Source organism: Rhagoletis pomonella, unplaced genomic scaffold (genome assembly GCF_013731165.1).
Source record: "Rhagoletis pomonella isolate Grant_MI unplaced genomic scaffold, Rhpom_1.0 Rhpom_scaffold_00006, whole genome shotgun sequence".
NCBI lineage: Eukaryota > Metazoa > Arthropoda > Insecta > Diptera > Tephritidae > Rhagoletis > Rhagoletis pomonella.
Genome location: NW_023458560.1, coordinates 20248280 through 20262895, shown reverse-complemented (window position 1 = coordinate 20262895; position 14616 = coordinate 20248280). Strand labels below are relative to the sequence as shown.

At 33.6% G+C, this 14616-nt stretch overlaps 1 protein-coding gene across 1 annotated transcript in view; it reads left to right on the top strand.

Moving 5' to 3' along the window:
* LOC118740495 overlaps window positions 1-14616 on the top strand; it is a 139165-nt gene that overhangs the window by 123576 nt on the left and 973 nt on the right. Inside the window, exons 2-3 of the mRNA XM_036472051.1 lie at window positions 6424-6982; window positions 14374-14609. Of these exons, the coding sequence (XP_036327944.1) occupies window positions 6629-6982; window positions 14374-14609 (590 nt within the window). The 5' untranslated portion in view covers window positions 6424-6628. The remainder of the gene's footprint in view (window positions 1-6423; window positions 6983-14373; window positions 14610-14616) is intronic.

Genomic DNA, 14616 nt, shown 5'->3' with positions numbered 1-14616 from the left:
TTAATTTGTTCATAAAATTTCATTTTACTTTTGAAATATGTGGCAGCCCTCTTAAAGCGTTTTTGTGATTTTTTTTTTTAATCTCGTTCGTTTGACATACATAGGGACAAAACGGAACTAGTAAACACAAGTACATACTCCATCCTTGTCGTCCGATATCAAGTAATTTTGGTATCGATACTTTTGAACCGAGCACTGAGTGCGTATCGGAGGAAATTACTTGTATAAAAACCCGATTCAGTGACAATTTTATTCCCGGACTTTTATTATTTAATCTAATTGTTATTGTGGATAGCTAAAAATTTTTGGCATCGATACGCTCACAAAGAATTCTAAATCTTTTAATTTGCAACGGTTGCTATCAATTAATACTAGCGTCCCCTTCAGGAGTTATTACCTTGCAGGGCTTGTTGAGGGACAATGTTGGTGCATTTTGTCCGTTGCTGGCTGATGGAATTGTCAGGGCATGGTTTTAAAACCACCAAATACTCCTCACATCGCAGCCTGTTAAACTTTCCAGGAGCTCATCATCATCATCATCACCGTAGATGGTACACTCAAGGAGCATTGCTATCATATCCTCCATAATCCTTGTATATTCAAAAGCTTATTTCCATTACACCCATGGCATTTACTTTGTATTTTTAAACTCATGCATTAATAATAAATTCAGTAATGAGTAAATATATTAAATTATTCCATGCTGAAAGTGCTGTAAAAGCATAGTTTCATTAAAATAAATAGCATAATGTCTTCATACAATCATCAGAAACATTTTTCGCGCTGTCCCAGCTTCAAACTCCACTTGCAATGTCATTTGTCGCTTGAGCGACGCGTGGCATATACGCGACCAACCCACCAAATTATTATATTTTCCTTAACGATTTTTAGCACAGCATTAGCGTGGCACTTTAAGCTTGCAAGGCACCCCACAGTGACAGCTGTTTCTTGCCCAGAGCTAATGTTGCATGCTGCAGCTGTATGTTTTCATATGAATGGGTATGTGTAAGTATGTACATATGTATGAAAGCGCGCTTTAAGCTGCACTCCTTTTCATGATGGCAATGATGGCGCTGATTATGTCGCCGATAATGTTGATAATTTTTCTATGGAAGCATTAGTGTGCACTCGCACACACACACACACACACAGATATACTATTTACACCAACTACAAATGCATGACGTCGGACGGACATACGTGTAGCCCGTGTGCTGCTTGCTCGTCTGCGAATTACATGACAACAATATTTTGTTGCCATATGATTCGCTTCGTCAAACGTTAATGGCATTGTTGACGCTGCCATTGTCACCTCCATGACATTCTTGCTTCACTGCCAGTGCGTTGGACTGCTTTGCTTGCTGCTTTCTTGCGGTATTTTGCAATTTCATGCAAACGTGCGTTTGTACTTGCGCTTAACCTTTGCACCCATAGCGGGCCGATAGCCACCTTTGAAAGGTTGCAAACGTTGTTGACAATATTGCAAAATAAAAGTTGCGCGCGAAAAAAATTGAATGATTAAAGGAAGTAAGAATAAAAACAAAAATTAAATAAAGCAATTGCAAGGAAAATTGAAGTAAAAATATTTTGAACGACGGAAATAAACAATGCGATATTGCTGCAAAAATATCTGTATTATGGTAAGGGACAACAAAAGATTTAAATTCCACAAAGTTGCTTGCAGTAAAAAATTTACCTTCGGCAGCAAGCAGTGCAATGAATTCTTTGCGTAACTCTATGTTCACAGCTAATCAAATTTTCATAGCTATGATCTTTCCATTTAATGACTATGAGACCGAAGCGGAAAGCAAATAGGAAGTGGGAAAATTCGTGGTGATGCAAAATAAATGCATTCCTTTTGATTTTGTTGCAGTGAAGAATTCTCCCTTCTATCCCCATTATTGACTTTGTTATTATTTGATGTAGTAAACGTAACTTCCGGGTTTACTTCGAAAGATGCCAATTATGTTTTATTTATGAACGTTAAGTTAGGAGGAGTGCATATAACTTTGAGATTTTTTTTAACTTTGATGCAGTGCACCGTTAAAAACAAACACGCTGAACAAAATTATTTATGGATATTTTTTGGGTATATTTAGAATGCTTATTTCCGATTTTTTCATATTGATTCTGGTTTGAGAATTTCGCAAAATTTTCGGTTGCTGAATTTCGAAAAGCTATATTTTCCATCATAATACGAAAAATTTATTTATGCAAACGCTTATGGATGCTCTGATTTTGCATTTATATCACGTTTATCAACCTTTAGCCTTTCCTCGAAAAATTCTAAACTCCCAATCTATCTTCTGTACATAGAATAAAGAGAAGTCGAGATTCTTTGAACACGCTTATCTCAAAAACTACTAAACGGGTTTGGACGAGATTTTCCCTAATATATTTTGTGTCCATAGGAGAATGACCTTTGGAAGTTAGAATGTCTATAGGATTGCCACCTGTCTAAATAATTATAAGATCCGCACCGTTCGTTAGATTACAAAAATGTGGGGTGTCAAACGAAAGGGATTGATCTCTAGATAAGCATTCATGTTTTATTTTTTGGAGCGAAGGTATCAGTTCTGTACCTTCACTCTCAAATGAAAAGACATCAAGAGATGTTCAACAATATATCATTTTTTTGAGTAGGGTTGCCACCTGTTTATAAATTATCAGATCTTCAAAGTTCGTTTGATAACAAAATGAGATATGTCCTTCGCAAGTTGGAATACTTTAACTTTGTTCAGTACGATTGCCACCTATTTAGAAATTACTACCTCATCCTTACGCAGTATAAAGAAAAGTTGAGATTTTTTAACCTCACTAATCTCGAAAATTACTGAACGGAATTGGACAAGATTTTGTTTAATATAATCTGTATCGATAGGGGTACTATCTTAAGTACATAGAATTTAATATCACGTAGCATTGAACTATCTGAAGAAGAGCCCGGAAATATAACACGAATGAATTTATGATTTATGTGGAAAAGTAGTTCCATAAAAAATCCCAACTACTATGGAAATAATAAGCTTGGTGGCCCTATACAAACCCCAAAAGAGTGGTTCAAATTACATATCAAAAGGTTAGCTACTAGGAACAGCATAATTTACCGTAAAAATTGAAATGTATTTGAATATCTATGTCACAAGTAAAAGTTCACAGTTTTGGCACTTAGGGTGAAGAAATAAATACCACAGCCCACTCTATGATAAAACTTCAATATAGTTGATCCAGATGCCCACCGTAAATATTGGAGAGTCATTTGGCTTCCATCGCAAACCTGCCCTTGGCGAAAGGAATCTCTGATTTAAAATAAAATGCGTATCACTTTGAGAAAACTTACACCCTTATTCTAGAACCCGAATTTTCGTAATTCGTAGATACGTTACGAAAAAACGAAAAATCGTCATGCTGCAACCCTCGCGGTAAAATGTGCAGCGTTGCCAGGTATCAGTTGTTTTTCGAACTCAGCTGTATGAAGGAAAACAAAGTGAAAAGGAATTAAAAAAACACTCATCATGCGCTTGTTTATAGTAAAATTGATTGATTTTAAATATTTTGAGGAAAATTATGGATTCTGATGCATTTGCAGTTATAGCAGCGGAGTAAGAGCGCGCTATGGCAATGGAGCTGCCGGGCATTTAATACAATAACAGCTTCTTCCAAGCCATTGAAATCATGCATTTTGTTAGGTCCACTACCTGTTGCGCTTGCTTCTGTCTTCGGCCGCGCTTAGGGATTATAACTCTTACTAAGTAGAATTCTCCTTTCTGTGTTGCCAGAGAAGAGCGGCTTCCGCATGTCAAAGGTATACAATATTTCTTGTGCATATCACAGTATTTTTGCGCAAAACCCACATCGAAATTTGCAAAAAAGTGCGTAGTGCAAACCGAATTTATTAATAATTTGAAACATATTTTAAATAAAGATTTAATCCTTTGATTTCACGTGTATGTTAAAGTTTTTGGATTCGGGTTATGCGTTTGGCCACAACAACCGAAAATCATTGTACAAATAACTAAACCGGACCCAAGTTTCTCGGTAAGGGGCAACACAGATTCTTTTTTGCTCGTTTATATAAAGCAGTGGATAAAAATATACGTATATGCGAATGACAAATTTATCTGTTTAAATAAACCCCACTAATATTTCCTGCAAACACACATCGATTTACGTCTTTTATCTCGCCTCCGACACAGAATTGTTTTCGTACAAAATTACGCAAAAAAGCTTACTCGTTCGTTGTTAGGCATGCCATTGTTACGAATTTCGAAAGGCATACCTATTTCTACAATTCGTAGCAAAATCCGAATACGAAAGTGTTGCAGAATAGTGGTGTTAATATCCAGAAGTAGAAAAAGTCTTTGCGCATAAGCTCTTTACTTATTCAAAACAGCATGATAACGTGTTGAAACTTAAATAAATCAAACTTCACAAATAGGAGGAAATAATAAATATTTTACTACAAAATTTCGGTAAAATCTATGCCGCAAATCGTAAAACAAATAAAGTAGTGCAATATAAGTACAATACAATACCAAACAAAAAAATTTTCCTTAATTTTTTTTTTTTTTTGAAATAATCGATAGCCTAAAACTTGTTTCTTTGCACATATAAATATTTTACATGTATGAAAAATTTAACATAATGATCAGTGTGACCAGTTGATGGTAAAAGCGAAACTAAATTCGTTTTTAAAAGCGGTTAAAATGTTATTCGCTATGAAAATTGAAGTTAAAAAGAAGTCAGTACTTCATGTCATGTCGGATATCAGAAATATCTTTATTAACAATTGCTTAATCTCATTTCCAGTTGGCTGTTATAACTTTCAATCGAAGCTTTCTTATTTACATACAATTCACGATTCTCATTTTCAATTGACACTTTCCCATTATTTCATTAACAACCGGATATGGCGTAATTCGATACAGAGTATTCTTCGGGCAATCTTTTTGTTTGGGTGCGCCTAAAATTCAGGTCGCGAGCTACAAGGCGCCGGCGAACTACCGTTTGGACAACACTGATATAAACCATATAAGTCAAAGTTTCACACTTAATGTAAAGTTCACAAAAATTCTTAAGAATTTTCAACTTTTTATTCAGAATTTCTAGAAAATTTTCGAGTATGCAGTCCTGTAGCCTTATCAATTTTAGCAAGTACAAGTTTCAAGTCGTTAAAAATTACCGTTACCGTTATTACCGTTAAATTTTTTTTAGAATTTTTCTTCCATACAACGCATTATCAAAATCTATTTCCATAGCGACTTGAAACTTGTACTTTCTTTGACTAAAGGCTGGGTTATGCAAGACTTAGACTTGGCTTGACTTACCTAGAAACTCAGTCGCGATTACTCAGCGTGTCAGCTATTACCTTTTCCCTTTGTTTTGATTGTCACTTGTGAAATTGTAATTTGTAATTTGTTTTTACACCAAAAATGATGCAAAATTACTATTAAAATTAATGTATTTACGCGTATCAAATTGTGATTTTTTTTATTTAATTTTCTGTCTTTTTTAAAAGTTTGTTTTTCGATTGCCAGATAAATTAAATTTACACAAAAAGTTACACTTCCGTGGCATATTTTTAAGGATTTTATTAAAAAATTAAATGGCAGCATGATTCTCTCACGGCTCTCTTTGCACTTCGAAATTTAACTTAGAAATCCAAAATCTATAGTTCTCCAAGTTTCTAAGTGAGGTTGATTTTTTGGGTAACTACGTACCCGCGCTGCTAATTTGCCAGATATACAATTTTCAAGTCAAGCCAAGTCTAGGTCTTGCATTACTGAGCTTTAAAATTCTAAATAAAAATTTTAAAATTTTGATGAAATTTGGGCACTTTATATATAGTGTGAAACTTTGATTTATTGGTTTATATTATGTTTTCATAAATAATTAATGCAAACAATTGTTCATGAAAATAATTGTAAACAAAGCGTACACTTTCATTTGTCGCCTATTGTACATACATACATACATATATTTAACACTGAAATCCGATAGGCACTGCCAATAGCATTTGCCTTTGGAACTACGCAATGGTTTTTCTTAATTGCTTTTCGATTTGATACGGATGCCTACTGCCTCCAATTTTCGTTTAAGCTCCGTATTTTCTATTCACACTTTTTTCTCTATATTTTTGCATTTTAACCGACTTCCAGAAAAGGAGGAGGTTATCAGTTCGTCGGATTTTTTTTTTTTTTATGTATGTTACCGCATAACTTTGGACCACGTTCGACCGATTTCGATAATTCTTTTTGCATCGGAAAGGTAGTGTCTCAGAGGTGGTCCCATACTAATCTGGTTGAGATCCGATCAGTGGATCATGAGATATATATATATTTTTTTTTTTATATGGGAGTTGAAGTCGGTTTTTTTTGCTAAAAATTACTTGTTTATTTCTCTGTTTCATGCAAACTGATCCAGCTTCATTCAACCCATCAACTCGGCATGCCGATGAATACCCTGCTGCTTGGTATTTAGCTACGTTTGTGTGCTTGCGGCGTGTGTGTAATGGAATTGGCTGTCTTATAGAATTTTGGCGCTTAAACTAACAACAACACGAACATTGATTTGGAAAACAAAAACAAGAACTGCTAACTAGATACCTCAATACCTGTCACAAATACATATGTATGTACATACGCACCATTCATATGTAGATATTGTAGACACCAAATTCCCATCAAATATGTCTACAACAGCCATTTCCAATAGTTCATCCTTTGCCTCGAATTCGTCGTCAGCCATATCATCGGCGGCCAATTCACAACTCACTTCCATCAACGAAATCAGTGAACTGCATCAATTGCGTGATTTATACCGTCGTGATTGGCCTACCCACTCTGTGGGCTACTATTGTCTGAGCAATTTCATTGACTGGGTAGAAAAGCGGCATCAGCTGAACTCAGTGGCGGATATGAAAAATCTGCAGGTAGTCACACTGGACAACGATTGGCATAGCGATGGCCTTTTTTTGATTGTGGTAAGTAATTGGATTGCAAAGCAATTGCATGTGTGTATGTATGTACCTACATACAACATACATCCTACTCCTATGAATATGTATGTAGGCCCCTTGCAGCGAAAACTACTAGTTGTGAACTTGAATACTACGCGTACTAGTTTGCTTTGCATCCACATACATATTTGGTCCTATTAGCAACTAGTTTTTTATAAATTCGATTTCCTATGAAATGACAGCTGGCAAGCTTGAGCTGAGGTTATTTTTTCGTTTTATTTAGTTTGAAGTCCCCCTATGAACATTATTAATAGTTTTGTATGGTGCGGTACGTACACTTAGATACATATACATATCGTCGTTTAAAGCACAAAACCGCGTATTAATATAATGCAAAACCGCGTATGTGAGGTTGCATAAATTATTTTGTAGAGATTAAAAAAACTCATATTTCAAAATTGTTCTCTCTTTTATAAAGCAATCGCATTTCTGGCTGGTATATTTAAGGACAAATGGATAAGGGGTTTTTTAGCTGAAAGCTAGTCAGCTTTAATGTTTGACCTTGCAAAACTGAAGTCTACTAAACTTAAAGCGAAGATCTGTGGGAATTAAAAGGACTTCGGCAGAAAAATATCTAATAATATTTGTAGCCTAAAATAATTTTTCTTGCTACCAGTCTTGTTGCACTACAAGTTTTAGGCAGATCAAGGTTATAAAAGAAGAATAAAAGGCGCTCAATTTTTAATTAAGATTTAAGATGGAATTTCCTGAGGATTCAAGTGAGTTTAAAAACTCCACAACTTTGCACTTTGCTATAAGCGCCTTCTTTAGTAATTTCTCTACATCAAATACATACACATAAATTCCATGTCAGCTTTGGTTTCAAAGTTAAAACTGATAAAGCTAAGTCCATTGAACAGATTGATATATGAATATATGTACATATATATGGGACATTCCAGTCCAATTCGGCTTTTGGATCTTCGATTTTTTTCATAATTTTACGTTGGTCGAAAATGGTGGCACACTTATGTTAGAAATTGCATTATCTTCAGTTTTATATAAAGAACAAAATTCCATCGTGTATTTAAATTAAAACTTAAAAAATATTTACTTTATATTTATATTTACGCTGTACTGTACGCAGTCATCCAACACGTTTACTCGCACGCCTTAATTTAAAAGTCAAATTTTTTAAAAGTATTTAAATATTGGCGTGGAAGATTTTTACACAGTATTCCTTGTGTACATATATGTTAGTTTCTTTATGTATATAACACTTTTGGAATATATTTCGAGTGTGTCAAAACAAATTTAAAACTGAAATTTTAGTTTCTCAAATCACAGTCATCTTTTACTCAATGTATTTTTTTTTTAATTTGGTGGCACACTAGTTCTATTACACTAGATTCGTTCACCTTGGCAATAAGAACATGTTTACCATTTAATTTTAATATTTTGTAGTATCTAAAATTATTAATTATTACTAGTTCGCCCAGCCGTTGAAATTCAAACACTAAAATTAAGGAGAGTTGAGGTAAGTTGAGTTGAGTTAAGATGAGGTAAATTGAAGTGAAGTGAGTTTAGATAAGTTGAGCTAGGGTGAGTTGCGATGAGTTGAGAAGAAATATCATTAGTTGGGGTGAGTTGAGTGGAGGTGAGTTGAACTTAGCACTTAGGAAAACATAACATAGCATACTATAATACAACATACCATAACATAAAATAACCTCAGATAACATAAAATAAAATAGTATATTACAATATAACATAGCATAACATAACATAACACAGCATAACACAACATCACATAAAATAAAATAAGACAACATAAAAAAGCATAGCATAAAATGACATAACATAGCATAACATGACGTGCCATAACGTAACATATCTCATTCTTCAGTTTTATTTTCTTCTTTATATTTATCTTTATCTTTATCTCTATCACTATCTTTCTCCATCTCTATCGTTTTTTATCTTTATTTATATCGTTGTAGTAATCTTTTCATTTTGATTTTTATCTTCGTCTTTTTCTCTTCCTTTCCCTTTATACTGATCTGTATCTTCATTTTTTTCTTCATCTATATACTCACGCTCACCATTGTCATTATATTAACTAATTAAATCTGCCTTCCTCTTTGTCTTTACCTTTAAGTTTCTTTACTTTTATTTTAATCTTTGCTTTTATCCCTTTCTCCTTCTACGCCTATTTTTCAATCACGCACGCTCACGCACGGTTTCTCACGGACATTTTTTTCAAATTGAAACTTTATTTATATAAATAGCATTTCATATAAATAGGCTTTTACCACACAAGAATTATTACAAAAGCTTGGCCAAACGCCTAGCAAAGGCTGAAGGCACTATTATTATTTTAACAAGTTTTAGATATACTTATGTATCTAAAAAGTATAAAAAAGAATTGGTATAAATATTTGTTCAACGTGTGTAATTTTAATATTACATTAGCTCACATTTTTGTTTAAAATTAATGTTTTGTCAAGGCACCAAGCAGTCTTTCTTTCAGAATTCTGCCCGACACAGAAAAAACTCTTTCACTAGTTGGTGAGCCAGCTGGCATGTTTAAAATTTGCCTTGAAAGACTTCTAAGAAGTGGTAAGTCTTTAGCTTTCTCCCAAAATTTTAAAACATCGTCACAACTTTTGTTTTCAAATAAATCTCTATTTCCCTTTGCCCTTTCGAGGTAGAAAGAATGTCATCATCCAGAATTTGGAAATCGTGTTGAGGGCGAGCGCTCTTTTCTTCAAGCACATTTCTGCCTACCTAAGTTATCTGCAAGCATTGCCTTTACTGTTCCTATTATATGTTCGCTATGGTTTTGCAGATAAAAACTGTAACTTTTTAAACGGAAGAAACAATCCCAGAAATTGGACTGAACTTGGTGGGAATCTTTTATTTAAAGCAAGAGCTGTGTTTTTCTTCAAATCGATAAGGACTTCTGCATCAGATGCATTCGCCTAACAATGCTTTTGTAGTTTTTTGTGCCACAGAACGTGCTCATGGATGGTTGGATTTAAATCCGCGCTCAAATTTTCAGAGCACATCTTGAAAGGCGCCAGAAATTCTAACAATTTTTTCCAATAAATTTGAATTTACTGTAGATAGATTATGGAGCTCATTTCTTTCTATTAATAATTGTTGAACTGATTCCGCATTTTGTGAATGCTGGACAGCGCTATAAATAAGTTTCTTTAAAGACTTTGATAGTTTGTTATTGAGTTCGGTATGTTTAAAATAGCCTACAAGCTTTTTTGAAGCGTCTATCCATTCATATTCTTCTACAAGAAATTAATGTTTACATGGAAAAAAAGTACAAAAGTCGCCAGCAAAAAAAAAATTATAAAAAATCAATGCGATTTTATAGCCGCTCTTGTTAATGCATACCCAACAAATGTCTAAAAATCCTGGTTAAGAAGCTCAAAATTATATAAAAAATTTTGGAATGTTTCTAAGTTTTGTATAAAGTTTGAAGGCATGATTTATACAGTTTTTGTTAAAGCATGAACCATAGTGAAATAATATAAACTGTACCAGGTAAACTGATGTCTTCATATTTGAAATCAAAATTTGATTTTGTTATTATTTTTTCTTTCATTTCTGGTATTAACCCTTGGTGAGATAACAAGGTAAAAATATCCCAAACCATGTTAACAAGAAAAAACAAAGATCCACTAAAATAAAAGGCTTCGCTTACTTAAAAACGGTTTTTAGCACTTTTTTATTTCGTATTAGTTTTCAATATTCTATTTAAGTTTTTTATCCTAAAATGGATGCGACACCTAAAAAAAAGTTTTTTTTTACGTTACAAGTTTACATTGGCAAGTTTACATCCCCACTCTTAGACACCAACCAGTCACATAAATTTTGTACGCTAGCAATTTTGTCCCCATTTTTTTTTTTGTCATGAAAAGTTTCTCCAATTTCTCAATTTTTTCCAAAAAACTACTATTTGGTTTTTTTCAATCCAGGTCCTCCAAGTTGGTCGATCCATGTCCAATTTTGCTCGTAACTAATTTAATTTTTTAAATTTAGTTTATTTGTTTTTGTTATTTTTTTGGCCTTTTATAACAATTATATTCAACAATTTATATTGAGCTCGAGGCCGTTTTTAAACGAAAATTTATTGTGGAAAAGCAACAATAATTTGAAAAAATGGTAGAAGTGATAGCTATTTCGGAAATCACCACATTTCCTCATCAGACTTCTTCCAGTAGGGTTCGAACCGACGATCCCACTGACTCAGCCAGTTGCCTATGCCAAATTATTAGCAAAAACCAACAATACCCACAACCACATGATCAAGTGAATTGCAGCGGAATAGCTGCGCTTGATTGTGTTGGCATAACAAAAATGAAAATAGTGGAAAAAGGCAAACGATAATTTACAAGGCGTACTTAGCACGGTGCATAGGCAACTGGCTGAGTCAGTGGGATCGTCGGCTCGAATCCTACTAGAAGAAAGCTGATGAGGAAATGTGGTGATTTCCGAAATAGCTATCACTTCTACCATTTTTTTCAAATTATTGTTGCTTTTCCACAATAAATTTTCGTTTAAAAAACGGCCTCGAGCTCAATATAAATTGTTGAATATAAATTTAGTTTATGCAAAATATATCCTGCAACGTATCCTAATCCATCACGATGTAAACCTCGATATCGGCAGCTGGTGGTCCAGGGTGGTTAAAGTCGGTTAAGTCGGCTTCAAGTTCTTTGTGATCAGTGGACGATTTATCAGAAATGTCCATTTCTATGTACAACTCTTTTTGTATCGTCATTCTCAACATTTAGTGCAGAATTTAGAGCTGCTGTGCTTCAGTACAATATTAATACTTTTATTACTAAAAAGATATTTCCTTAGCCTATATTAAATTGAACCGGACTTGGATGGTCGTTTAGTCCACCCGAACTTCTCATCGCAATAAAAAGATTTTCCAGCACGTCTTGATACAGTCTACTCCCATCCAGCTGCTTAGCACGTTAGGCATTTCCGCCCCAACAATGTACGTTATCGTGGGCCAAAAATCCGCTTGTTAAGAAATTTGATTGGTAATAGCAAAAATATGGTTCATTATGCTCTAAAACAGTCCGTGTAAAAGATTAAAATTGTTGGTCAATATCTTAGGCTCGCCCAAGTCCATCAAAGTTCAATGTGCTCAAAAATATAAAAAATTTATCAATATAGTAATTAATACATTTTTTTGCAAGTATCTTCGAACGTATTAGTCCTACGGAGTTTGGTGTATTGACATTTTTGTAGAGGATCGAAGTAAGCTAAGACATTTTTTTTTAGCACTTGAACTTTAATGGACTTCGGCGAGCCTAAGATATTGACCACAAATTGACATCTTTCACACATATTGTTTTTAGAGCATAATGAACCATATACAGTATATTTTGCTTTGCTGCCTTTATGCTTAAGTGCACATTTAAGATACCTACCCCAAAATGCGCATCTGAGACATTGTTTTTAACATTTATAAGGAAACTGCTCCGATAGATGCATTCAACATACCTGCACATTGGCGATAGCTGCCTTAAAAATTGTGCAACTAGTATCAATTATCAAAGAAAGTATTACGTTTACCTGCACTGGCCTACAATTACCTAATTTTACAAGCTTTTATTTATTTTACTCATATCGCAGAACAACGGAAATTGCTATCAATTTTTCTAGTTATATAGATAATAAGATACCATTCGAAAAAAAATTTCGCTTGCATTATTTTCCACGTGATAAGTGCTTCTCCATTATTTGGTTTCATAGGGATTCCTCATTGAAGTAGTAAAGAAAATTCGCTTAAGTGCTTTTTCGGTTAGGTGCACAAGTTTTTCATGCAAAGAAGGATGTGCAGCTAAGCAAAATATACTGTATTTGCTATTACCAATCAAAATTCTAAAAAAGTGAATTTTCGACCCACGCTAATGTAAATTGATTGTTGCGCTTTATTTTAAACTAATTTGAAGTATTTGTCAATGTTATTGTGGCTTATTAACATTTTACGTAATTAGTAATTTCATTAATTTTTTCGCTAAATAAACGTTTTAAGGCGAAAATCATTCAAAACTTCATTTACCTTTATTGTTCTTGTTTCTTGAACTCCATTGATTGAAATAAATGCAAGAAGAATGGTTAAGCGTTTTTTTCTGCCGAGAGAAGGGAGTGACATTAAAAAACAACTCGTGAGATTTGCTCATTAATATAATGGAAACAAATTTTAACTTCGTATTTCTATAAACCAATTTGTAATATAAAATGTTGATTTCCATAAAACTCATACTGATCGATGATGTTTTATTAAAAAAACGGTCAGCCATTCCGCAACGTTTAGTCCCGATAATGGGATAAAAATGGGATCTATTTTTTCGCCATGTACGAGTAATCAAGCGTTTGATCACACTTTAATCCTGGAAGTACATGCTTCGTCGGATCGACGGCGCAATTTTTATTTTTCGAAACTAACCGAAAGCTTATACAATAATAATTCATTTTTTAAATAGCATGTATTTTGCATACAAAAAATAAGCATGTACTTCCAGGGTTAAGGAAAACGATGACAATTTATTACACGATACTGATTAATCGTAGCGTAATGCTACCTACTGCAATTATGTAAAGAATTTCTTTCTCTACAACAAGGTATTTTTATATTTTTTATTAATGCAGGTAAATCCTTGGCGTTGAGATGGACAAAATTTGTTAGTTTTTCGTTCCCATTGTTATCCCATAATCAGACTAGGATTAGAAGTTGCGGTGTGAGAGTTTATATGAGAAAAATTTTAAGAAAATCGATCAGTACGTGGTTTTTAATCAGAATTTTATATTAAAAATTTTTAAATTTCATGGAAATTTTATAGAAATGCGGTTTTCAAATTTGTTTCATTATATTTAAAAAAATTTTCAGGAAATTTAAAAATTTCAAACAAAAAAAATGGTCACGATCTATATTTCGAAAACGGTTGAACAAAAAAATTCAAGAGGCCGCTCTCAATTTGCACTATAAAAAAAATACGAAAAAATTTAAACTGTCGAAAACTAAATAAATAAAATTCAAAGGTCATATCAAGCAATAGGATTCATACATACATATTCACAAAGGCTCTAACCAACAAATTCTTTATTTTATAGGAAAAGCAAAAAAACATTATAAAATGAGTATCAAAAACAGGTATGGCTTTTTAAAAAGTGGCATGCAACTCCGTTGTTTTTGGTATTAACACTTCAAAATTATTTATTGAAGGTGTATTTTAATAAATCCTAAAATCTGTGAAAAACGCTGTTTTGAAAAAAGTGTTGGCTAGGTCCTTTGTGAATTAAGGTAACAATATGTATTTATTTATTTGATTTTCTGCAATATTTTTATATTTCAATGTCCGCACTGACCTTTTTTTCTGGACCGTTACCAGCTATTTGTGAATTCACTACTCTCCAGCGAAGGCAATGAACGTCTCACAAAAGCACTCACCCTTCTCAACTGGTCTTGGCCAGGCTTCAAAGTGAGCTCTTTTCTGGAACGTCATCGCCCTTCGGTGCTGAGTGCAGTGCACACAAATAATTTAAAAATCGACTACGATAATCTCACTGTTATGTACTACAAGCCCAGAATGGAAGTGCTGCAGTTGCCACTAAAGTACGTA